General features: G+C 38.9%; 1 protein-coding gene across 6 annotated transcripts; it reads left to right on the top strand.

The window, feature by feature from the left end:
* The first annotated feature begins 195 nt into the window (after positions 1 to 195).
* tp53i13 (tumor protein p53 inducible protein 13) lies at positions 196 to 27,425 on the top strand. 6 transcript variants are annotated; one of them, XM_051666176.1, is made up of 10 exons: positions 202 to 905; positions 3,167 to 3,219; positions 11,024 to 11,095; positions 11,254 to 11,289; positions 13,868 to 13,926; positions 14,058 to 14,136; positions 14,224 to 14,352; positions 21,781 to 21,987; positions 22,125 to 22,821; positions 23,834 to 27,425. In XM_051666176.1, the coding sequence occupies exons 3-10, from the start codon at positions 11,093 to 11,095 to the stop codon at positions 23,947 to 23,949; spliced, it is 1,326 nt and encodes a 441-aa protein (XP_051522136.1). In that variant the 5' UTR covers positions 202 to 905; positions 3,167 to 3,219; positions 11,024 to 11,092; the 3' UTR covers positions 23,950 to 27,425. The 6 variants fall into 6 exon arrangements, with proteins under 6 accessions (XP_051522135.1, XP_051522134.1, XP_051522133.1 ...); XM_051666175.1 differs by lacking the exon at positions 3,167 to 3,219 and having other exon boundaries at positions 196 to 905; positions 22,125 to 22,814; XM_051666173.1 differs by lacking the exon at positions 3,167 to 3,219 and having other exon boundaries at positions 201 to 905.
* The last annotated feature ends 38 nt before the right edge of the window (positions 27,426 to 27,463 follow it).

Raw genomic sequence — 27,463 nt, 5'->3', positions numbered from 1 at the left:
AATAGTTTATTACTGTACTCATATGAAAGAACATACTGTAATAATCTCACCTGTTGTAAGCCCCGATAGCAGTGTTTTTCACGATAGAACATGCAAGTCCATTGACCGAATGCTCAGACGCCCGTGACGTTTTAGCGCAGTGTGTGGAGTTTTCAGACGGTCCCTTAAACACCATGGCGAATATCGAACTTACAAACAACTTTACCTCGCTAAGACTTCCTGTTTGGCAAATGACGTGACAGAGTCCGAAAGGGCGAAAAAGACTTTCGATCCATTTGAGCCACCGTAGACAAAATACTTGTGTGTGTGTTTTGTGAACGCTACTATATAAAATCTTTACAGTACATGTGAGTTTAGATTGTACTAAACTGTTGTGTATATTACAGCAAAGTCTACGTGTCACGGAGGGTGTACAGGATGTGTTTACAGTTTGGGATGCACCAATCCAGCGCATTGATGGCTCGTAACAGATCCACAAAGAAATGTCCGCTGTTTACCTAGTGGCACCTTGGATTTAAAACATCCCTGATTATTCAGACCTGTTTGAGTAGGAAGACTTTTTTATGACCAAACGCGACCGTTACAAATTGGTTTTGTGTTTCTTTGAACAAACTTTCCAGCGGTAAATTGTAAAGATTTTATTCCTCAGATGAGCATGGATCACCAGGCGTGTTTAAACACAGACATTTGCATTTCTAAACTCGTACGAGGAGATTTGCGCCGCAGGTGTCCGATGATGTGGCAGAGATATAGTAAACCTTACCGTATCGCATTTTGAATGTATTTAACTACGCCTCGTGGAAACAGTGATGACTCGACAAGTGAGCCTCCTGTCAGGACTGATTTGGCTCGGGCTGACACAGTGTTGTCACTCCAGATTAACACACAACTGCGACAATGGCAAGGTAAACACTTTGTTAGACACTTTTTGTACTCAATCTAAACCATTGATCATGCATGTTAGAATCTTCACTCTTAAAATATAGGTAACTTGGTTTTTGCACATACAGGTGCTGGTCATATAATTAGAATATCATCAAAAAGTTTATTTATTTCACTAATTCCATTCAAAAAGTGAAACTTGTATATTATTTTCATTCATTACACACAGACTGATATATTTCAAATGTTTATTTCTTTTAATTTTGATGATTATAACTGACAACTAAGGAAAATCCCAAATTCAGTATCTCAGAAAATTAGAATATTGTGAAAAGGTTCAATATTGAAGACACTTGGTGCCACACTCTAATCAGCGAATTAACTCAAAACACCTGCAAAGGCCTTTAAATGGTCTCTCAGTCTAGTTCTGTAGGCTACACAATCATGGGGAAGACTGCTGACTTGACAGTTGTCCAAAAGACGACCATTGACACGTTGCACAAGGAGGGCAAGACACAAAAGGTCATTGCAAAAGAGGCTGGCTGTTCACAGAGCTCTGTGTCCAAGCACATTAATAGAGAGGCGAAGGGAAGGAAAAGATGTGGTAGAAAAAAAGTGTACAAGCAATAGGGATAACCGCACCCTGGAGAGGATTGTGAAACAAAACCCATTCCAAAATGTGGGGGAGATTCACAAAGAGTGGACTGCAGCTGGAGTCAGTGCTTCAGGAACCACTACGCACAGACGTATGCAAGACATGGGTTTCAGCGTCTCGCCTGGGCTAAAGACAAAAAGGACTGGACTGCTGCTGAGTGGTCCAAAGTTATGTTCTCTGATGAAAGTAAATTTTGCATTTCCTTTGGAAATCAGGGTCCCAGTGTCTGGAGGAAGAGAGGAGAGGCACACAATCCACGTTGCTTGAGGTCCAGTGTAAAGTTTCCACAGTCAGTGATGGTTTGGGGTGCCATGTCATCTGCTGGTGTTGGTCCACTGTGTTTTCTGAGGTCCAAGGTCAACGCAGCCGTATACCAGGAAGTTTTAGAGCACTTCATGCTTCCTGCTGCTGACCAACTTTATGGAGATGCAGATTTCATTTTCCAACAGGACTTGGCACCTGCACACAGTGCCAAAGCAGCCAGTATCTGGTTTAAGGACCATGGTATCCCTGTTCTTAATTGGCCAGCAAACTCGCCTGACCTTAACCCCATAGAAAATCTATGGGGTATTGTGAAGAGGAAGATGCGATATGCCAGACCCAACGATGCAGAAGAGCTGAAGGCCACTATCAGAGCAACCTGGGCTCTCATAACACCTGAGCAGTGCCACAGACTGATCGACTCCATGCCACGCCGCATTGCTGCAGTAATTCAGGCAAAAGGAGCCCCAACTAAGTATTGAGTGCTGTACATGCTCATACTTTTCATGTTCATACTTTTCAGTTGGCCAAGATTTCTAAAAATCCTTTCTTTGTATTGGTCTTAAGTAATATTCTAATTTTCTGAGATACTGAATTTGGGATTTTCCTTAGTTGTCAGTTATAATCATCAAAATTAAAAGAAATAAACATTTGGAATATATCAGTCTGTGTGTAATGAATGAATATAATATACAAGTTTCACTTTTTGAATGGAATTAGTGAAATAAATCAACTTTTTGATGATATTCTAATTATATGACCAGCACCTGTATACTGTCATCGTAGTTTGGGGTTTGAAATTCAGACTTCGATTGGCGATAGACATGTAAATAATGTTGCATATTATTCTTCATGAATTCCGCATCATAATCGGTCGTTTTAACATTGTGACTATTTATTTTATAATGCAAATATCTCCATAAGTTGGACACCCAGAAGAGTGAAACCACTCTCATCTTGACAAGTCTGATTTGTGAAATTTTTCACAGCATTTTTTTTGTTTGTCAACTGGTGCAGATGGAAAATAACTCAGATGATTTGTAGAAGGAATAACAATTTTAATTGGTAAAATTTAATCAATGAAATAAAATCAATTATACTGAAAACTGAACAAATGCAAAATAATAAACACATTTTGAATATTTAGTTAATTGGTCTTAAAGATATAACTCCTAAACTAAGTCTATATTGTGTTGTCTCATCCAATGAACTAAGTAAATAAAAGAAAGGATTAAGATAGACTGAGGTCTCAGAGATGTAGTCAATGCAGAGCGCAAGTAGAGAAGAGCTGAAAAGATATTTGTCTGAACCTATATAATACAAATCTTTGTGCAAGCTTGGTTTATCTCAATGTTTCTGTTCTGACAGAGAAAACAACACATTCAGCGTGGGTCTCCATGACATTCAAGGCCTAAAACTGTGTGAGTGGTATTATTTAAGACATAACAGTTTTTATCATAACCTTAACTAATTCTAGCACTTAGGTAGGTATCATGAGTAACAAAACATTGTCACTGAACATTGAATAAGAAAAGAAATACTTAATATCCCTGCATACATTTTGAGTATTATCAAGTACATTGATGACAGGACTGCATTCATAAACGATTACATTTATGTGCATATATGAATATGACTTCATAACTGATTATAATTGATTCCAAGCATAATATCATATAAGCAAAGTATAAAATAAAGAAAATCGTCTATCCACATGCATCATGTTAAAGAGGCTCTATTATGCTTTTGGGGATTTTACCTTTCCTTTAGTGTGTGATATAGCTGTTTGTGCATGTAAAAGGTCTGCAAATTTACAAAGCACAAAGTCCACGCAAAAGGGAGTTATTCTCTCCCACAGACAACACTGATCAAGAACTACACGAAACGGCTGGTTTGTAGTCCAGCCATTTCTTCCGTAAAGTATCTACGTCACTAAGTAACACATTTGCATAATGCCCGCCTAAGGGCTACTTTGGCCGGCCCTCAAACAAACGTAGTTATAGCTGAGGCCAGGATGAGTTGGGTTAGTGTTGTCGCCATGTTGAGAAGACACTGTTTTCTTCACTGTGAAAGCAAAACCTCTTTGTTTGGACTTCCAAAGGCAGACGAATTGAAGTATCAGTGGTTAAAATTTATTTTTTAGCACTAGTCCTCAGCAGTACAACCACAACCAATGCCAGATTTTCAAGACAGTCCTGAAAGATGGTGCAGTTCCCACTTTGTTGGGACAATCTGGTGTTTCAGGATCACCACCTGTAAGTATGCTTGATTATTTGTGGATTTATCTGCTACCGAGAGTTCAAATGCAGAGTTTTGTGTTGTAGCTATGGTGTACACCCAGTGCTCAGCTGTAGGCCTCTGCTAACCTGCTAGCTAATATTATTGTGTTGAAATAGTTTTGTTAATCAGCTGCGGGCCCACTTTTACCTACAATTGTGTAGAATTGTGCAGATTGTTTGTCGTTCTTACTACCATGAATAGTGATCATGTGTGTAGATGTATTGATTTTTACAAACAGTCATTTTACATCTGCAATCCATGGTATTGCTCGGCTAACATGCTATGTAATGCTATTGTTTTGGTAAGGGTTTACTATTCAGCTGTGGGCCGCCTTTTACCTAAAACTGTGTAACAAAATTGTCGATCTCAAGAGTCTTATAGAATTATACAATTTCAAGCTGTAATGTTATGGCTGCTATCTACGGTAGTCCACGGCTAACTTGCTCACTAACCGGGAGTGAACCTCTGTTCTCCGTTCATATCGCGGGCGAAAAAGTTCGGCTACACCCATTCCAGCAAAAGATGTCTAACTTAGATGCACTACGTGTCTTTTATTTTAAGCTTTGTTAGGTTCACAATATTCAACAGTGTACTTGTAAGAAAGCTACAAAATTAAAACTTACCACTGTGAAACGTCCTGCTCATGTCGTGCTTGCGAAGGTGGTTTGGGTCGATCAGCTTGTTCTTCCAAACTTTCATTATCGGTCTCGGACACAAACTGGTACGGCAAAAACCGATACCATTGTTACCATAGTTATAATAGAGTTTAAAGCTGTTAAGGAAGCCTGAAACTCAGGTATTGTAAGGGGCATTACATTTCCGACACGCGGTTGACCAGTCATAACAGAATGGGCCAGCTGACCAATCAGAGCGGACTGGGCTTTTCGGAAAGGGGGCTTTAAATAGACAGGAGCTAAATCAGAGCGTTTCAGCTGAGGATGAAAATAGGTGTTCCAGCAATGTACAGTATGTGAAAAATAATGTGTTTTTTGAACATTAAAGCATGTAAACCTATTCTAGGAGACCCCCAAAATAAAATCATGAACCTGTAAATTAGCATAATATGGGCTCTTTAAGTCCACGATTCGAGAAGGTGAAAAAGAATCACTTTTTAATGGCTATTTCCATTCAACACGAAGTCTGGTTTCAAGCAAATTCACTTGTTTTAGATAGAGCCTGATTTGTGAAAACTTTCACAATCACAGTTGGTCATGTTTGATTGCATCTTACTGCTTTTATCCACTGTGCCTTGTGTAATAATATCATATAGACTGTGTCAATGTATAACGGTCAAAGCCATTAGAGAAATCAGCTTATAATTCTAAAAACTGACCATCTAGACGGGTCATAGTAGGCTTAAATGGACCTTCATGATCTGTGAAATGTTTCACAGTTCAGCTTATGCCTCTTAACCCTTGTTTAGGTTCATGAGTCAACAGTTTACCTGAAAAATCAGTGTTACAGGCCTTGGGAGGCCATATTCATGAATCACTTATGACAGAAAAACATTAGTGTCAGACAGAACTGGATTTGTTTCATAAATGGATTTTACATTTCACACCAGGTTTAAAAAGACCATCCTGATCTGTGAATTCTTTCACAGTACAGTTTTTGTCATTTAATCCTTTTTTGAGTGCTTGAGTCAACAGTTTACATGAAAAGTCAGTGTTACAGGCTTTGATAGGGCATATTCTTGAAACATGATAATTATGATAGAAAAACACTAGTTTCACACAAACTTTCACAAATTGAGTTTACTCATTTCGATGGCTTCTCACATATTGGCATTGTGAAATCTTAATGATCTAAGCCCTAAAATGAATAAAAGGCTTATAATTCTTAACAATGACAACACACATGGGTCATACTAGGCTCAAATTGACCTTCATGATTTGTGATTTTTTTCACAGATCAGTGTTTGTAATTTAACCCATTTTTTTAGTTCTTGGGTCAACAGTGAAACTGGTGTTTTTCCATCATAATTATCAAGTGTTTCAAGAATATGACCTCTCAAAGCCTGTAACACTGATTTTTCAGGTAAACTGTTGACCCAAGAACTCAAATTCACAAATCATGAAGGTCTGTTTGAGCATACTATGACCCGTCTAAGTTGTCAGTTTTTAGAATTATACACTGATTTCTCTGATGGCTATTATTACACAAGGCAAAGGGGATAGAGCAGTAAGATGCAATCAAACACGACCAGATGTGACTGTGAAAGTTTTCACAAATCAAGCTTTATCTAAAACAAGTGAATTTGCATGAACCCAGAATGTGTGTTTACTGGAAATAGCCGTTAAATGTGAAGAGCCCTTATTTTCCCCTTCCCATGGACTTCAAATCAGATTGTTCAAGATGAGAGTGGTTTCATTCTTCTAGGTGTTCAACTTTTAGAGATATTTGCATTAGAAAATTAAGAGTTGTAAAATGTAAATGTCTGATTGCGGAGCAAAGGATGATGTCGTCTGAATTCACTAATCATAAAGAATAATATGCAACATTATTTACATGTCTACAACAGCGCAGAGCAGATTTATAGCCAATCGAAGTCTGAATTCCAAACCGCAAACTATCTTTACTGCTGTTCAAAGCATAACTGCCAGGAAAGGGAAGTTGATGTGACATGTCAAGCAGTGTCCTGCTGTGTACCTCATTTAAATTCTCATTCTTGTAGAATTATTATTTATGCCATTTTTAATTAGCTTATACTAATTGAGTGTCCATGGAATATTTGTACTTTTAAAATGTATTTGTTACACTTCAGGACTATTTCAGTGAACTGCTTAACCCTCAAAGAACCATCCTAGCAGAATTGCAACATTTGTTAAAAGCAGTTGGTAACACTTTACAATAAGGTTTCATTAGTTAACATGAACTAACAATGAACAATACTTTTACAGCATTTATTAATCTTGATTAAAGTTAATTTCAACAAATAGTAATACATTTTTAAAATCAATAAAAGTTTTAAATGTTAACATTAGTTAATGCACTATGAACTAACATGAACTAACAATGAACAACTGTATTTTTATTAACTAAAATAACCAAAGATTGATAAATGTTGCAAAAGCTATATTGTTCATTGTTAGTTTTTGATACATAATGCATTAACTAATGTTCACGAATGGAACCTTATTGTAAAGTGTTAGCAAGCAATTAAATAAAACTTTATTTAATTAAAAACTGAAATATAACAGTTTTTAAAAAAATTCAATAAAAAAAAACTACACGCAACAGCAGCTGACAATCTGTTCACAACAATTTAGTTGAGTAAAAAACGCATATTGAATGTCAGAGCTTGCTAAAGTCACACAAAATTCATCCCCAACTCCCTAGGCTTTAAATCTCTCTCTCTCTCTCTATCTATATATATATATATATATATATATGAAACTAGAGGCCAAAAGTTTGGAATAATGTACAGATTTAGCTGTTTTGGAAGAAAATTGGTACTTTAATTTACCAAAGTGGCATTCGACTGATCACAAAGTATAGTCAGGACATTAATGATGAAATAAAACAGCACCATCTCTATTTGAAAAAAGTCATTTTTGATCAAATCCAGACAGGCCCCATTTCCAGCAGCCATCACTCCAACACCTTATCCTTGAATAATCGTGCTAAATTGCTAATTTGGTACTAGAAAATCACTTGCCATTATATCAAATACAGCTGAAAGCTATTTGGTTCATTAAATGAAGCTTAACATTGTCTTTGTGTTTGTTTTTGAGTTGCCACAGTATGCAATAGACTGGCATGTCTTAAGGTCAATATTAGATCAAAAATGGCAAAAAAGAAACAGCTTTCTCTAGAAACACGTCAGTCAATCATTGTTTTGAGGAATGAAGGCTATACAATGCTTGAAAACAGAAGATTTCATACAAAGGTGTACACTACAGTCTTCTAAGACAAAGGACAACTGGCTCTAACAAGGACAGAAAGAGATGTGGAAGGCCAGATGTACAACTAAACAAGAGGATAAGTACATCAGAGTCTCTAGTTTGAGAAATAGACACCTCACATGTCCTCAGCTGACAGCTTCATTGAATTCTAACCGCTCAACACCAGTTTCATGTACAGTAAAGAGAAGGCTCAGGGGTGCAGGCCTTATGGGAAGAATTGCAAAGAAAAAGCCACTTTTGAAACAGAAAAACAAAAAGAAAAGGTTAGAGCGGCCAAAGAAACACAGACATTGGACAACAGATAATTGGAAAAGAGTGTTATGGATCTTAACCCCATTGAGCTTTTGTGGGATCAGCTAGACTGTAAGGTGCATGAGAAGTGCTCGACAAGACACATCTATGGCAAGTGCTACAGGAAGTGTGGGGTGAAATGTCACTGGAGTATCTGGACAAACTGACAGCTAGAATGCCAAGGATCTGCAAAGCTCTCATTGCTGCATGTGGAGGATTTTTTCTGAAAGAAGTTCTGAAATTTTTTTTCAAGTTGTAATAATGTGGTGGTGGTGTAGTGGACTAAAGCACTGAACTGGTAAGTAAAAGGTTGTTGGTTCAATCCCCACAGCCACCACCATTGTGTCCTTGAGCAAGGCACTTAATTCCAGGTTGCTCCAGGGGGATTGTCCCTGTAATAAGGGCACTGTAAGTTGCTTTTGATAAAAGCGTCTGCCAAATGAGTAAATGTAATAATAATTTTTCATGTCATTAATGTCCTGACTATAAATTGTGATCAGTTGAATGCCACTTTGGTGAATAAAAGTACCAATTTCTTTCCATAAGAGCAAATCTGTACATTATTCCAAACTTTTGGCCACCAGTGTATGTGTGTGTGTGTGTGTGTGTGTGTGTGTGTGTGTGTGTGTGTGTGTGTGTGTGTATATATATATATATATATATATATATACACACATAAACAGTTGTGCTCAAAAGTTTGCATACCCTGGCAGAAATTGTGAAATTTTGGCATTGATTTTGAAAATATGACTGATCATGCAAAAAAAACTGTATTTTATTTAAGGATAGTGATCATATGAAGCCATTTATCATCACATAGTTGTTTGGATCCTTTTTAAATCATAGTGATAACAGAAATCACCCAAATGGCCCTGATCAAAAGTTTACATACCCTTGAATGTTTGGCCTTGTTACAGACACACAAGGTGACGCACACAGGTTTAAATGGCAATTAAAGGTTCATTTCCCACACCTGTGGCTCTGTGTATAAATAGTCAATGAGTTTGTTAGCACTCATGTGGATGCACTGAGCAGGTTTGATACTGAGCCATGGGGAGCAGAAAAGAACTGTCAAAAGACCTGCGTAACAAGGTAATGTAAATGTATAAAGATGGAAAAGGATATAAAAAGACATCCAAAGCCTTGAAAATGCTAGTCAGTACTGTTCAATCACTTATTAAGAAGTGGAAAATTCAGAGATCTCTTGACACCAAGCCAAGGTCAGGTAGACCAAGAAAGATTTCAGCCACAACTGCCAGAAGAATTGTTGGGGATACAAAGAAAAACCCACAGGTAACCTCAGGAGAAATACAGGCTGCTCTGGAAAAAGACGATGTCGTTGTTTCAAGGAGCACAATACAACGATACTTGAACAAAAATGAGCTGCATGGTCGAGTTGCCAGAAAGAAGCCTTTACTGCGCCAATGCCACAAAAAAGCCCAGTTACAATATGCCCGACAACACCTTGACACGCCTCACAGCTTCTGGCACACTGTAATTTGGAGTGACGAGACCAAAATAGAGCTTTATGGTCACAACCATAAGCGCTATGTTTGGAGAGGGGTCAACAAGGCCTATAGTGAAAAGAATACCATCCCCACTGTGAAGTATGGTGGTGGCTCACTGATGTTTTGGGGGGGTGTGAGCTCTATAGGCACGGGGAATCTTGTGAAAACTGATGGCAAGATGAATGCAGCATGTTATCAGAAAATACTGGCAGACAATTTGCGTTCTTTTGCACGACAGCTGCGCATGGGACGCTCTTGGACTTTCCAGCACGACAATGACCCTAAGCACAAGGCCAAGTTGACCCTCCAGTGGTTACAGCAGAAAAATGTGAAGGTTCTGGAGTGGCCATCACAGTCTCCTGACCTTAATATCATCGAGCCACTCTGGGGAGATCTCAAATGTACAGTTCATGCAAGACGACCAAAGACTTTGCATGACCTGGAGGCATTTTGCCAAGACGAATGGGCAGCTATACCACCTGCAAGAATTTGGGGCCTCATAGACAACTACTACAAAAGACTGCATGCTGTCATTGATGCTAAAGGGGGCAATACACAGTATTAAGGACTAAGGGTATGCAGACTTTTGAACGGGGGTCATTTCATTTTTTTATTTGTTGCCATGTTTTGTTTTATGATTGTGCCATTCTGTTATAATCTACAGTTGAATATGAATCCCATAAGAAATGTGTTTTGCCTGCTCACTCATGTTTTCTTTAAAAATGGTACATATGTTACCAATTCTCCAAGGATATGCAAAGTTTTGAGCACAACTGTATACAATATGTATGTGTCTATATATATATATATATATAATAATAATAATCTTTTTGTAATCAGTGGTTTCCTAAAAACAATTTTGAGGAAAAAAGAAAAAACACCATCAATGTTGTTGCTTGGCTCTTAGCGTTAAAGGTGATTAAAAAATTGTGGAAAAGCACCTAAAATATACACTCCCAATCATACATTTCTATACATTTTAACCTCAAATCTTGTTGATGTCAAAGAAAAAAGTTCTCGTTCATGTTATTAGTCAACTTCTTAAAGATTCGGAAAGTTTTTTTCCACTGGTTAAAGGAGATCCCATATTAATTCTTTTGGTTTTACGGTAATGACAATAACTGCAGTAACAAGGGTAATTTGGTACTTTTTGACTTAAAAATTAATAAGATTACAGTAACAAATTACTTTGTAATCAGAATACATCCAACTCTGGTTGTGTATTTCATTTTGTCCAAAAGACAAATCTCGTGACAGACCTACCAGAACCTGATGAGCTCGTCTGTCAAGAGCTCTGGCCACAGTCACAGATGGTAAGTGAGGTTGTTTTTTTATACAGTACAGAAGTCATTGCAGATGGAACTTCTCTGCACCAAATGTCCACTGTTGAAACATTTATTTTTATATAATGTTTACATGTGATCTGAGCAAATACAGGTGTGACAGTTGTTCCTTTTTCTTGTTGTTGCAGCATATCCCTGATATTGACACAAAATATCCCATAAAGGTAAAGGTGTCCTTTTAAAGAAATATTCCAGGTTCAATACAAGTTAAGTTCAATCAACAGTATTTGTGGTATAATGTTGATTTGCAAAAAAAAACCGGCAGGGTTCTTCTTCGTGGATGGCTCGCTTAGACCCTTTATAGATTATCGGGGGCTGAATGACATCACGGTGAAGAATTGCTATCCTTTGCCGTTGATGTCCTCAGCTTTCGAACTCTTGCAGGGAGCATCTGTCTTTACGAAGTTGGACTTACGCAGTGCTTATCACTTTCACGGCTCCGGTGAGTTTGTCGGTTTGTTCTGTGTGTTTTGTTTTCTCTCCCTCGTGTCTCGCAGGCATTGCCAGCATGTATGATCAGTGTTTCCATGTGAATCATGCCACTAATTAGCGTGCTAGCAGCACCTGGCTCTCCACTAATTCCCTCCCTTCTCAAGCCCTTTGTGTTCTCAGTATCTTTGCTTGATTGTTGTTTGATGTGAAGTAATTTACCTCACTCTCTCTGCCTAGTTGGTCCTGTCACGTGTATCTGTGTGGTTGCTCGTCTCTGTCCGTGTTTTGGGAGTGTGGTTGCCTTCCAGTTTGCTGTACGCTTGTTCTCTGCGCTCATGAGTCTTCAACGGAGGACTCCTCGTCTCTGCCCGCATGTCGGGAGATTGATTCCCTTCCAGTCTGCTGGGCGTTGTTCTCTGCACCTCACTACGCTTCAACGTAGGATTCCTACGAATCTGCTCTTGACTTCCACAATGCACACACTCGCCTACAAACACACTCTTCATGGATTTGCCCATTACGTGGCCATGGCGCGCACGCATCCTCAAACCCCTCCCCGCAACTACAGCCGGTGCCGGGATCTTCCGTCTTCGCCAGCACAGTGATAGTTAATATTTATTGTTAATAAATCCTTTGAACTGTTCCCCTGCTCTTGGGTCTCTTTCTCTCGCTCTCTGACATTGCATTCAATTTTACAACTTCGTTGCCATGACGATATAACACCGTAAACACTAAAACAACTGCAAAAACTACTTTACAGCTCAATTAATACACAAGTTTGAACAGAAGAAATAATGTAAGTGCTTTTATAAAATTATAAGATTCACATTTCTGCCCTCCAAAAATTGGCCCCATTCACTTTCATTGTAAGTGACTCGCTCTAACCTCAATTTTTGTTTTGTTTTTTAATGAAAAGGAGGAACGAGTCAAATTATTTTGAGGTTATCAACATTATGCTACAAATGCTGTCAATTGATTTTAACCCTCCTATGGTCTTCTTTCATTTTTGATCGCAATCACTTTTGCTGATTTAATAAAAAATGGTTTCCTTTATTCAAGCGATACAAGACTTGGTGACTTTTCCTCTGCTTGCCATCTGAATATACAAAACAAATGTGGGCTTGATTCGATAAATCTAAGTGCTCATATAAGTTTTTAAAAAAAAGCGACACCTATGGTCTTCATGGTCAAAATTGACCGACCATTGAAAATGAATGGGAAAGACCTGTTTTTTTGTTTACTGTTTGTTCTTTATGCATTTATTGTTCATTTTTGACATTTATGTCTTAAATGTTTTCAAAATAAATTGTTACTATAGAAAGTTTCAAAATGTTTACTCTGATTCTTCTGTTTTACACTCTCTTAATTTAATGTTCACAATTTTGCAGTTCATTCCTGTTAACTGCAAAATCTGACACTTCAGATACATTTTAAAATGCTAAACCTGACAAAAAATAGTGTGATAATGTCTAAATATACATCCAAATGCATAACTGCCCACGTCATGTCGCGGCTAGGACATGGCACAGGTATCAAACACCGGGTACGTCGATGCGGTTCAGTTGGCAGACAGCGAACGATGGTGTGCATACATTCATAGAAAACAATTGTTTCGAATTTTAGAATGCGCAATGTTGTCCGCCAGATGCGTCCGATTTGCAATGCCCTTCAGACTACATGGAACACTGCAGCCATCTACTGGCTGTTATTGTTACGTGTTATTTTTCAGGTCATGTTATTTATATTTGTGCACCAGATGGCAGCAATCTGCCTCCAATATACTGAACGTCACATTCTCATATTTTCTTATAGAACTTATAGAAGTTAGGTTACTGTACTAAAGTTTAATAAATGTGCTTATTTTAATATGCAAATTAATGGTAAAATTGATAGATGTACATGTAAATAAGATCAAAATATCATAAAATCCCAAAAGAGGCACATAATTTTATTGTTTTTACTTCAGGGAAGAAGAAATGGTATCATTATCATAAAAAAAAAAAAGTTACACCTTTGCTCTTTCTGGTCAAAAATGACTGGGAGGACCAAAGGTAAGGCTCATTTATGAAGACCACAGGAGGTTTAACTTGTATTTCTTTAACCATGTTGACAACAGCTGTCACTCTCATTAATATTTTTTTTTTCCCCATGAGCATTTCACTAGCATTGTAATCATTAATTTGGTTGAAATAGCAGGGTTTTTTGTATTTATTTTTATTTTTTTAATTCTGCATAAGATCCAAAGCAGAAGAATAAAATGAAAATCGCTTGCTTGCAAAACTCATTTTCACTTATTTTTGCCTTATGTAGCCTGCTGATTATATCTGCATGGACACACCCATTATATACAGTGACCGTATACCCACTCTGTAAGCAATGGCACTCACTTATACATAATTCTTTATCTTTGTGATTCCTTATCTGGTTTTACTTATATGTGTAGAGGTGTCTTTTTCATTCTACTTGTTTTAATGTGTTGTCTTTCTGGTTTTCTTTCCAGTGGTCCTTATAGGCCAGTTGAGGTAGAGAGTGGAGAGTACCTGTACTGTCCCCCTCAGCGCTGGCTAAACAACCTCAAAGTAATGGGCAGTCTCCTTATTTCTGTAGTTAAGCTTGTTACTGAAGCCAATCTCATAAATTAACCTTGAACTTGTTATCTTTGACAGAAAGGAGCGCTGGTGCTTCTGTACCACCCCTGTGTCTCAGCGGAAGCTCGCAAGAGTCTGGCAGTGTTGGCTCACTCTTGCCTGCCTCATTACATCCTCACAACTTACCCCTGGCTAAGCCGACATAGAGTGAGTCATGCGACAGTCACGATTCAGATAATTAACTCGTGTACCACATCTTTCCCTTTTGAGAGCTGGATGATTGTTTGCTCACCTGTGATGTCAAAAGTAAATGTACTTCGGTACCAAGTCGATACTAAAATAAATAAAAATGAAATGATACCAGTCTTTCTGCTGTGCCGAGTCAATTCGGCGTGCTACAGTGCATCCGGAAAGTATTCACAGCGCTTCACTTTTTCCACATTTTGTTATGTTACAGCCTTATTCCAAAATGGATTAAATTCATTATTTTCCTCAAAATTCTACAAACAATACCCCATAATGACAACGTGAAAGAAGTTTGTTTGAAATCTTTGCAAATTTATTACAAATAAAAAATGATAAAAATCACATGTACATAAGTATTCACAGCCTTTGCCATGCCACTCAAAATTGAGCTCAGGTGCATCCTGTTTCCACTGATCATCCTTGAGATGTTTCTACAACTTGATTGGAGTCCACCTGTGGTAAATTCAGTTGATTGGACATGATTTGAAAAGACACACACCTGTCTATATAAGGTCCCACAGTTAACAGTGCATGTCAGAGCACAAATCAAGCCATGAAGTCCAAGGAATTGTCTGTAGACCTCCGAGACAGGATTGTATTGAGGCACAGATCTGGGGAAGGGTACAGAAAAATGTCTGCAGCATTGAAGGTCCCAATGAGCACAGTGGCCTCCATCATCTGTAAATGGAAGAAGTTTGGAACCACCAGGACTCTTCCTAGAGCTGGCCGCCTGGCCAAACTGAGCGATCGGGGGAGAAGGGCCTTAGTCAGGGAGGTGACCAAGAACCTGATGGTCACTCTAACAGAGCTCCAGCATTTCTCTGTGGAGAGAGGAGAAGCTTCCAGAAGAACAACCATCTCTGCAGCACTCCACCAATCAGGCCTGTATGGTAGAGTGGCCAGACGGAAGCCACTCCTCAGTAAAAGGCACATGACAGCCCACCTGGAGTTTGCCAAAAGGCACCTGAAGGACTCCCAGACCATGAGAAACAAAGATTGAACTCTTTGGCCTGAATGGCAAGCGTCATGTCTGGAGGAAACCAGGTACCGCTCATCACCTGGCCAATACCATCCCTACAGTGAAGCATGGTGGTGGCAGCATCATGCTGTGGGGATGTTTTTCAGCGGCAGGAACTGGGAGACTATTCAGGATCGAGGGAAAGATGAATGCAGCAATGTACAGAGACATCCTTGATGAAAACCTGCTCCAGAGTGCTCTGGACCTCAGACTGGGGCGAAGGTTCATCTTCCAACAGGACAACGACCCTAAGCACACAGCCAAGATAACAAAGGAGTGGCTCCGGGACAACTCTGTGAATGTCCTTGAGTGGCCCAGCCAGAGCCCAGACTTGAACCCGATTGAACATCTCTGGAGAGATCTGAAAATGGCTGTGCACCGACGCTCCCCATCCAACCTGATGGAGCTTGAGAGGTCCTGCAAAGAAGAATGGGAGAAACTGCCCAAAAATAGGTGTGCCAAGCTTGTAGCATCATACTCAAAATGACTTGAGGCTGTAATTGGTGCCAAAGGTGCTTCAACAAAGTATTGAGCAAAGGCTGTGAATATTTATGTACATATTTTTTTTTTTTCTTTTTTTTTTTTTTAAATAAATTTGCAAAGATTTCAAACTTCTTTCACATTGTCATTATGGGGTATTGTTTGTAGAACTGAGGAAAATAATTAATTCAATCAATTTTGGAATAAGGCTGTAACATAACAAAATGTGGAAAAAGTGAAGTAAATACTTTCCGGATGCACTGTATCTGTCTGATGAGCGGCCTGAAAGTCAAAACACTTATAAATTAGGTCAAAATTTCCGTGAGGCAATGTAAGCAAGGTTGTTTTTTTTTCTTAACCCTTATGCGCTGTTCGGGTCTCTTTGGACCTGTTTTGATTTTTTTCTTTAATAATTTTTTTTTTATCCTTTATCTGAGTGGTACAAGACTTGGTGACTTTTCCCCCACTAGTTATCTGAACAAATAAAAAACATCTGGACTTGATTCGATAAGTCTAAGGCGGCATAAAAAACAACCAAAAAAACAACACATGATGTTCCTGGTCATTTTTTACCCGCCATGGGAAATGAATGGGAAATACTAAAATACAGAGATTTTTTTTTGGTATATAAATAATAATACCAATAAAATAAATAACCAATAAATCAGACACAATGCAGAACACAACCATACATAAATGTAGGGGTGAGACTATAAAACATCCACAATGCAGAAAACACACCCAACCACATACAGGTTTGTTTGACTATACTAGTGATCTCTCATTGACTTCCATTGATTTCATATCAGACTAACAATATTTTCTATTTCCAAACTCTAACCCTAACATCACACAAACACGTGCACATTACTAGATTTGAAGATCAACATCATCTGACCAATTTAGGAGTTTTTTTTTTTTGTTTTTTTTTACTGATGAGGACATTTGGACCTCACGGGTGTAGACAAACCTGTCATTATACAGTTGTGCTCAAACGTTTGCATACCCTGGCAGAAATTGTGAAATTTTGGCATTGATTTTGAAAATATGACTGATCATGCAAAAAAACTGTATTTTATTTAAAGATAGTGATCATATGAAGCCATTTATTATCACATAGTTGTTTGGCTCCTTTTTAAATCATAATAGTAACAGAAATCACTCAAATGGCCCTGATCAAAAGTTTACATACCCTTGAATGTTTGGCCTTGTTACAGACCCACAAGGTGACACACACATGTTTAAATGTCAATTAAAGGTTAATTTCCCACACCTGTGGCTTTTTAAATTGCAATTAGTGTCTGTGTATAAATAGTCAAAGAGTTTGTTAGCTCTCACGTGGATGCACTGAGCAGGCTAGATACTGAGCCATGGGGAGCAGAAAAGAAATGTCAAAAGACCTGCGTAACAAGGTAATGGAACTTTATAAAGATGGAAATTGATATAAAAAGATATCCAAAGCCTTGAAAATGCCAGTCAGTACTGTTCAATCACTTATTAAGAAGTGGAAGATTCGGGGATCTCTTGATCCAAGCCAAGGTCAGGTAGACCAAGAAAGATTTCAGCCACAACTGCCAGAAGAATTGTTCGGGATACAAAGAAAAACCCACAGGTAACCTCAGGAGAAATACAGGCTGCTCTGGAAAAAGACGGTGTGGTTGTTTCAAGGAGCACAATACGACGATTCTTGAACAAAAATGAGCTGCATGGTCGAGTTGCCAGAAAGAAGCCTTTACTGCGCCAATGCCACAAAAAAGCCCAGTTACAATATGCCCGACAACACCTTGACACGCCTCACAGCTTCTGGCACACTGTAATTTGGAGTGACGAGACCAAAATAGAGCTTTATGGTCACAACCAAAGCGCTATGTTTGGAGAGGGGTCAACAAGTATTGTGCTCCTTGAAACAACCACACCGTCTTTTTCCAGAGCAGCCTGTATTTCTCCTGAGGTTACCTGTGGGTTTTTCTTTGCATGATCAGTCATATTTTCAAAATCAATGCCAAAATTTCACAATTTCTGCCAGGGTGTGCAAACTTTTGAGCACAACTGTATACCAAACATATCAAACAGGTTGAGGTCTGAGTCTGACCCCTGTGTGACAAATTTATACTAGAATTTTGATGTTTGATGTTTGGAATAAATGACAGGTAACAAAATAATAACTCTGCCTTTTCTTTGTTACACAGTCAGATTTGACTGTGGAGCATTGTCATGTTTGACAGCATATTGGAGCATCATTGCAAAATCTGACACTTCAAGAGAAGCGGTTTAGAAAAATGCTACAATTTGACATATAATAGTTTTTTATAATGTCTAAATATACACTACTGGTCAAGTTTTGAAACACACTTATTCTTTATTATTTTTTTATTTTATTTATTTTTTTACATTTTAGAATAACAGTAAAGTCATCAAAACTATGGAATAACATAAATGGAACTATGGGAATTATGTTGTGACTAAACAAAATCCAAAATAAATCAAAACTGTGTTATATTTTAGCGTCTTCAAAGTAGTCACCCTTTGCCTAGAATTTGCAGAAATGTACTCTTGACATTTTCTCAACCATCTTCTTGAGGTATCACCCTGGGATGCTTTTTAAACAGTATAGAAGGAGTTCCCATCTATGTTGGGCACTTATTGGCTGCTTTTCTTTATTATTTGGTCCAATCATCAATTTAAAATTTTTTTTTTTTTTTAAATTAAATTTTAGTTTTACAATGAAATAAATTAATATGGTGGCACAATTATATTTTTGTCTACAAAACTAATTTCAAACATTTAAGCATACGCCTTCAGATCAAAAGATTTTTAAGATCATGAGAGACATTTCAGTCAAGTGTTTCAAAAGTTTTGACCTGTAGTGTATATCCAATACATAACTTGTGATAATGTCTGGAAATTAAGTTTGTTGGAACATGAGCTTATAGAGATTAGCCAATGCATGGAGCACTGGAGCCATCGACTGAAAATAGTTATTTCATGTAATTATTTTTTTAAATTCCAGCAGATGTCACCAGAGACCCCCAATGCTTGACAAATTGTGATGTTTTGACTTCAATTTACTGAAATGAAGGTTTTTTATTTAAGTGAAAATAACATAAAATGTGCTTGTTTTATATGAAAATTATCGGTGTAATTTAGAGCTAAATAAGGCCTAAATACCATTAAAAAAAAACCCTCCCCCAAAATGCACAACTTTAGTATTGTTACTTAAGTAAAATGAGTGTTACAGTATATCTTTAAAAGAAAAGGAAAAAGGAAAAATATTATGTAATGGTAGCCAGCTGGTAGATAGCTGTGCAGTGTGTAAACCTCACTCCCTTGGCCTCAAGAGGCGCACTAGCGACTGACGCTGGAGGCTGTAGCCTTTAGCCTCCTCCCATGCCGGAGACACCGGTTCAAATCCCGTTCGGAGTGGGTCAGGCAGTACCAGTTACAATTACACATGTATGTTTGGGTTATTTTTGACCCGCTAACATCACAAGTGCGACTCACAAACGAACAGTGCACAAGGGTTATGTAAACAGAGTGTATGCACGTATTCCACTTCATCCTGCACTCTGTTGTCAGACTGTTACAGACTGAGAAACCACTCTAAACAATTCAGTCTGTAAGTCAGTATGGGAGCTCATCAAATGACTCGAACTGAATCGCGAACCAGTGGACCCTTTTCACAAGTCTGCGAAAGTGGAAGTCATCATAGTTGGCTAAACTTCAATGGCGGTGAATGGACAGCAAATTGAATTTTTGCTTACTCGTTTGCTCCAGTGGCAAAAGAAAAAATAAACGATTACCCTTTTACAGCTTTGCAAAAGAAGATCAAAATATAGAGCGCTGGATAACAACAATAAGAAGAGAGAAACTTGTAACATTTTCTGTCACTCCCTCAGCAGATGTGGTAACTGATTTTTTATTTATTTTATTTTATTTATTTTTTTTTAATATATATATATATATATATATATATATATATATATATATATATATATATATATATATATATATATATATACTTATTCCAAAATAATATAATACAAAGTACAATGTTATAAATTTAAACTAAATATTTTTAAAATTGGAAATATAAAAAAGTTTGCTACATTTGCGTTGTTAAAGAAGGCGTAAACGCGTCATAACAGGTCTGTGAAAAGGGTCCATTCAGACTGTTTTGCTAAGGCCAGGCGTACACGGTGCAAGTTCTGACTCTCGGGAGGTCGTGAGGTCCTACACACGTTATAGTTTATAATTATAGTTTACCTGCTAATCATACAGACGCAGAGGTACACAGCATGACTTTATGACCTGCCGAATTTTGACGTGACTGCATTGAATTTTCATGCTTTTTTAGTTATGACTTAATTTACTGTTTATGACATTATCCACTGTAAAAGCAATTTCCAGAAAACAAACAGCAACATTGAATTCTACCAGCACCAATAATCAACATGATCAACCTAGCTACACTGTGTCTGAATGATTTAAAATGAATTTTAAACCCTGTCAAAATTGAAAACAGCATAGATAGCAAGTTAAAACACACTTAAACTCACCTGACAGCTGTAGCTCTTCAGTGATCCTCTGTAAAATATCATCTCTTGAATTCAAGCCGACATTGCCCAAATTTTTTCGACATGTTTAAAAATTATCGGGAGGTCGTAAGCTGCTCGTAAGCCCCTCGCATGATGCGAGCCACCACCACATAAGCACCAACGATTTGTCCCAATAGGAAATATTGGGATCGGGATCTCGCACGACAGGCAAAAAAAGCACAATGTACACCTGGCCTAACCCATTTGACCAATTCTTTGAAAAGAACTGACAAAGACTTCTGTTTATGCTAAATATGGGACCCACGGCATTATTGATGATTTTACTTTTTCAATTTCTGAATGTTTAGTAGTATGCTTGATACTGCTGTTAGATACCTGGGGGAAAAAAACTTTAAGCATGATTTACTTAAATTGTACATTTGTGCTATTTTCTTTGCGATTCATTCTAGGCTTATTGCAATTTGTTTCTTTGTTCTTATTTTATTACTGTTTACTTGCTTGAAATCTTGAAACAGTGCTTACTTAAAGGAATATTTAGAGTTCAGTACAAGTTAAGCTCAATCAACAGCATTTGTGGCATAATGTTGAATACCACAAAAAATAATTTTGACTTGTCCATCCTTTTCTTTAAAAAATGCAAAAATTGAGGTTACAGTGAAGCAATTAAAATGGAAGTGAATGTGGCCAATTTTTGAAACTTATAATTTTATAAAAGCACTAACATTAATTCCTCTGTTAACAATCATTTATTATTTGAGCTGTACAGATGTTTAAATCGTCATTTTTACAGTAGTTTTAGGGTTTGTTGATATTAAATCGTCATGGTAACGAAGTTGTAAAATTGGCTATAACTTTACACAGAAAAGGTTAGTAAGCGATTTGATCACACTAAAATCATGTTAACATGCATATTGTTTCTGTCTTGTGGTTATACTTTTCAAATAGCAAGTATTTTACCGTTTACGTTTTGGCACCATTCACTTTCATTGTAAGTGCCTCACTGGAACCCAGATTTTTTCTTTTTCTTTTTTTTTTTTTTTAAAGAAAAGGGACAAGTCAAAGTTAATTTTTGCTGTCGATTGAGCTTAACTTGTACTGAACCCGTAATATTTCTTAAAGAAATTAGTATTTGTTTTGCTGTGGTATTGGTATCGAAAATTTATATTGAGAATCATTAAATTTCGACTAATTAAATTTTGGTAACATGACAACACTACTGCTCACATGCTGTTGGAAATTAGGCCCACAGGAAGTAATGAAAATGTCAAATTGATTGCACTGACAGAGCACCATTTTTAACAAATATTTTATGTCTGTTATCTGTCTTTCTCAAAGCCTTTAGCTGTGGTCTCTTGGGGTCGCTCCCTAGAGATGTCTCGCATCACACTTGGGCTTTGTGATTGGTTGGTTTCCATTTCCTCCAACATTAATCAATACAGCACAAGCCAAAGAGCAAAGTACAGTCTGTATTTGACAAAACCGGCACCCGTGGACAGACTCATGAACATCAGTCTAGAGATGTCCAAAGTAGAGAGATCAAAGGTGAAGAAATTGAACACTGACCTCTTCTTTCTTTCTTTTTTCTTTTTTCTTTTATTTATTTTTTATGATGATGTTGCAGTCATTTTATGTACATTTAAATGCTAATGCCAACCTTCATTCTCATCTCTGAATGCTAGTCTCTAAAACACTGCTGCATGGAGGCTCTCAGACTCAATGTGGTACAGAGGACCAGAGGAAGAACCAGGAAGACCAGGATGGCCCTCCAACAAACATCAGAACAAGTGGAACTGAAAACTGAAGTCAAACAAGACAAACTTGACAGCACAGAGAGTGCATACCTGAAAATTATAGACACACTACCACAAAATGTTACAAAGGAGATGGCCTCCTTGGCGATGCTGACAGTTAATGTTACTCAATCTCTCAGTTTAGTTAAGGACTCTGAGGAACCAGAAGTGAGTGCTAAGGACAAAGACAAGAAGATAATCGATGCAGAGAAGCAATTTGCACAGAATAAAGTGGTTAACAGGCATAATGACCAGACCGACAGAAAGTCACAAAAGAACACTGTAGCAGAAGGGAGGAGGCATCGCATTAAGACTGACACAAAGGCACAGAGGTCTGGATCAGAATGTGGAGAGCTTGGACAGTGTGGCGTTACAGACCTAAAGTCTCTGCATTTAGAGGGACCCATGAGGGGGGAAAGAATCCCCATTCCACGCACTGATGAGGCTGTGTGGGCAGCAGCCGCTCTGGGCTTCCTGTTGGTGCTGCTCACCCTGTCTGTGCTTCACACACGCCTCTATCGGCACTGTCGATCTTCACCCAGTCTTTACTGGCATGATAACCAGCAAGACTATGAGAACGTGGGTGGTGTGTACATCTAAATTCTTTAAGTTGCGTTGACAGATTATTATGTCACTTTTCCATAGATTTAGACATTTGCTCTGTTCCAATACCTAGTGAACTGATTTTAAGGTATCACATACGTGCTCCGATGCTAATGTTTCATTAAGGGGTCCCCAACTGTCCCGTATTAGTCAGAACATCTCGTATGTTGGCCAAAATGAATACCCAGAATGCTTGAGGGTGACCCATAACCCGGTCTGACGATACAACCTTTATTGAAGCAAAACATTTGGCAGTCCTAGTTTCATTCACTACTAAAACATAGGTTTTAATCAAAGAATGGATTTTTACTCAATATTTTTGTGTGCAATGAATGCTTATTAGAGTGTTGCATTGTTAACAACATGCTAAAGTCAAACCAAAGTCCCTTTAAGGCAAGTCCGGTCACTCGACAGCCATGTTCGCTACACTTCCCAGTAGTTATTTTCTATGAATAGAAGTACAGCTTTAATCTACTTAATTGGGGAAAGACCGAAATCTCCAAAACGCTTGGTCAAGATTACATTCAAATAATCTTTTTTGGGGGCTTCTTTAGCTCAGATCACAAAAAAAAAAAAAAATCAGGCTGCTCTAGGTAATGCACATCTCGGGTAAACTGACAGGCGATGTCACATTCAAAAAGGCGAATGGCTCTTTTAACATTAAGGCAGCACTTCATTGAGTGCCATATTGAGTGTTACAGTTTTTCCCATTTAAAGGTATACCAGTGACCCGTCTTATCTCATACGGTCTCTGGCCAAACTGTATTGAAATCAATTGTCAAGTCTACCACGCAGTGAGCTATTTGTGAGGGGCACTACTGCCTACATTTCTGCATATGTAGAGCGTTCAACATCAGTCACCTATGAGGTTCCGTGACCGTTAGGATGCTGCCTATGTAGGCAGTAAGCAGCAAGGCAAAGCAAGGCTGCTCACTAGGTTTCAAAACAGAACTGTTGTTAGAAAAGACTTACCAGCGATGTCATGTGTGTTCTAGATATCATACGGCGGAGGCTGAGGACTGTTGGCCGGAGAAAGAGGAGGAGCAGTCAGAGCAGGAGACACGAATGTGCATTGTTGTCCTTCTCCAGCACTGAAGAGAACTCTGAGTAACTGACAAGATTGTTGAACACTATAAATCATGACGATTGACTCCAGTATATGCACTCTTGGATACTTGTTTGAGTATCTGCCTAATCATATGATACCACACAAATCAACTGTTAGGGAAAACTTAAATCCCTTTATATACTGTACAGACACAGCTAGACAACACAAAAAAGAAAATTTTTCATTTATCCCTGGTGTTCTGTATTGAGACATAATTAAGTGATAACTTTTTTTCCACAGTCATTTGTTTACCAGTTAATATAAAATGTCAGTATAAACCTTTAACACAGTATGTATCTGTGGTTTGTCAAGAAATTGTCTATTTGCTATTTCTTAATCTGCTAGGTTGTGATAGGTTTTAAGTGGTAAGTGTAATTAATTTGGTCAGAAGCCACTTGTTAATGTAGATGCTTTTTCACTTTATAGCCCTATCTGTTGGTAAGAATGAGTACAAGTTTATTTATCTCATGACCTGACACATGGAGATAGATGGCAGCAGAGAGCTCTCCAATTCCATTGGCTCTTTATGAATACCAGTAGTTTTATGTAACTTTAGCAGCACTTTTTCATCCAAGAATATATGTATTACTTGTTGCAGGGTCAGTCTCCTTGCAATCTCTGGTCAGATCTCTTGCTAAGTAGAGGTGGAGCAAATAAGGACTAAGATTTAGATCCTGTTTGGATTTTAACCCACAAACTTTTTGTGAACATCCCAGATTCCTAACCTTTACCCTTTACGGCAGTGGTTTTCAACTGGTTTTGCTTCAGGACCCAGACTGGACATCAAGTGGCAATCTAACGCAGTAAAAACCTTTATGATGTAGCCTTGGTCACATTTTATTTTAACTTGTATGGTTTTCAAGTATAAGGACATGTATCAAGTGGCATTAGTTTTGTTGTTGATGTCAACTATAAAAGATACAGGATTTCTTTCCCCTTTTAAAAGTTGATAAGCCTATTATATTTCGTATCCAGTGTATTTTCTAATATTAAACATCTTTCAAACAGAACTGGACACTCACTGAGTATCAGAGAGTGAGACAAAGAGACCCAGGAACAGAGGAACAGTTCAAAGGATTTATTAACAATAAATTGTAACTTCATCTGGGCTGGCGAAGAGTGTAGAACCCAGCACCGGCTGCAGTAAGCAGGAGATAGGTGTTCGTTGATGCGTGCGCGCCATGGCCGCGCAGTGAGCAGATCCTTGAGGAATCCTCCATTGTGGGTGCAGAGAACAAGCGCACCGCAGACTGGAAGGTAACCACACTCCCGACACGCGGGCAGAGATGAGGAATTCTCCGTTAAGAAGTCGTGAATGCAGAGAATAAGCGTACAGCAAACTGGAAGGTAACCACACTCCCGACACATGGACAGAGTCAGGCAACCAAACAGATACACGAGACAGAACCAACTAGGCAGAGAGAGCGAGGTAAGTTACTTCACACCAAACAGCAGTCTAGCAAAGATACTGACACAATGAAGGGATGAAGTAGGCAGTGAATCAGCAGAGAACCTGGTGCTGCTAGCATGCTAATTAGTGGCATGATCAGCATTTCCCTGACGGGACATGAACGTCAGACTCTTGGGCGGGAAACGGGGCTGTAAACCGAGGCTACACTGGAAGGGTGGCAACTCCTTAGACAACAACTGCAAGGAGTTGTGGGCATACTCGACCCAGACTAAATGATTGCTCCAAGACGACGGATTATGGGAGGCCACACAGCACAGGGTCTTTTCAAGTTCCTGATTTGACCGCCCAGTCTGCCCATTTGTCTGGGGATAGAACCCAGAGGACAAACTCACCATAGCCCCCAGCTGTCAGCAGAATTCTGCCCAAAAACGAGACACAAATTGGGGGCCTCTGTCAGAAACCACATCGACCGGGAGGCCATGAAAGCGGAAGACGTGGTTTATGACTGCCACCGCTGTCTCCCTCACTTGGATAATTTGGGGAGGGGAATGAAGTGAGCTGCCTTCGATAACCGGTCCACAACAGTCAAAACAACTGTGTTGCTTGGGAGGGGGTAGACCAGTTACAAAATCCATGGCTATGTGCAACCAGGGTCTAGAAGGGACTGACAGCGGTTGGAGGAGCCCGGCTGGGGGGTTACAGGAGGTCTTATTAGTCGCACAAACAGGGCAAGCGGCTATGAACCGGCGTACATCCTGCACTAGCGATGGCCACCAGAATCGCTGTCTAATGAGTGTCTGGGTACAAGTCGCCCCTGGATGACAAACGACGTTGGATGAGTGACACCACTGTATTGATCTGATCTGATTTGATCCTGCTGATGTCCCAGTAAATCTCCCAGCTGAGACAGGGCAGAGCGAAGAGTAAATTCTTCCACTGGGTCCAAACAAGATGGATTGTTCGGTCAGAGAGTGAGTCAAAGAGACCCAAGAGCATAAATTGTAACTTCAACTGGGCTGGCGAAGAGTGGAGAACCCGGCACCGGCTGCAGTAAGCAGGGGATAGGTGTTCATTGATGCGTGCGCGCTGTGGCTGCGCAGTGAGCAGATCCATGAGGAATCCTCCATGAAGACTGTGTTCGTAGGCAAGTGTATGTGTCGTGGTAGTCGGGAGCAGATCCATGAGGAATTCTCCGTTGAGAAGTCGTGAGCGTAGAGAATAAGCGCACAGCAAACTGGAAGGTAACCACACTCCCGACACGCAGGCAGAGACGGGCAGCCAAACAGATACACAAGACAGGACCAACTAGGCAGAGAGAGCAATGTAAGTTACTTCACACCAACAACAATCCTGCAAAGATACTGACACAAGGAAGGGATGAAGTAGGCACTGGATCAGCGGAGAACCAGGTGCTGCTAGGATGCTAATTAGTGACATGATCAGCGTTCCCCTGGGAACAATCAGTGTTCCCATGGAAACACTGATCATGCATGCCAGCAGCGCCTGAGACACATGAGGGAGAGAAATAACAAAACAAACTGACAAACTCACCAGAACCGTGACACTAAGCAATTTATTAGGAACACTATGGTCCTAATAAAGTGCCCACGGTGGTCTTCTGCTGTTGTAGCCAATCTGCCTCAAGGTTTGACGTGTTGTGCATTCTGAGATGCTATTCTGCTCACTACAATTGTACAGAGTGGTTATCTAAGTTACCATAGCCTTTCTGTCAGCTCGAACCAGTCTGGCCATTCTCCGATGACCTCTCTCATCAAAAAGGTGTTTCTTTCCGCAGAACTGCTGATCACTGGATGTTTTTGTTTTTGGCACCATTCTGACACCAAGTAGGTGTACAGGTGTTCCAAATAAAGTGCTCAGTGAGTGTATATTACACGGGAGTAAAATGTTGTCCATAATTTGTCCACAAGTCTTTCAAGCTCTTAATGAACTTGCCCTTATATTTACAGTGCAATGCCATAAACACATTGGATGGCTCCTCATTTCTGTGGTTATGTCAATGTGGTAGGTCTTTCTGAAAAAAAAAAAAAAAAAAAAATATATATATATATATATATACAGGTGCATCTCAATAAATTAGAATGTTGT

The sequence above is a fragment of the Myxocyprinus asiaticus genome, chromosome 31 (genome assembly GCF_019703515.2).
Source record: "Myxocyprinus asiaticus isolate MX2 ecotype Aquarium Trade chromosome 31, UBuf_Myxa_2, whole genome shotgun sequence".
In the NCBI taxonomy this organism is placed as follows: domain Eukaryota; kingdom Metazoa; phylum Chordata; class Actinopteri; order Cypriniformes; family Catostomidae; genus Myxocyprinus; species Myxocyprinus asiaticus.
Note: the sequence above shows the minus strand (reverse complement) of the source record. Positions and strands in the feature narration are given on the sequence as shown.

Bases quoted from the DNA above. Each gene is read 5' to 3' on its own strand.
- tp53i13 (XM_051666173.1), top strand. From the start codon at position 810: ATGACTCGACAAGTGAGCCTCCTGTCAGGACTGATTTGGCTCGGGCTG. The intron at 11,096-11,253 runs GTAAGTGAGGTT...TTGTTGTTGCAG, and splicing joins TCTGGCCACAGTCACAGATG to CATATCCCTGATATTGACAC. The intron at 14,137-14,223 runs GTAATGGGCAGT...TATCTTTGACAG, and splicing joins GCTGGCTAAACAACCTCAAA to AAAGGAGCGCTGGTGCTTCT.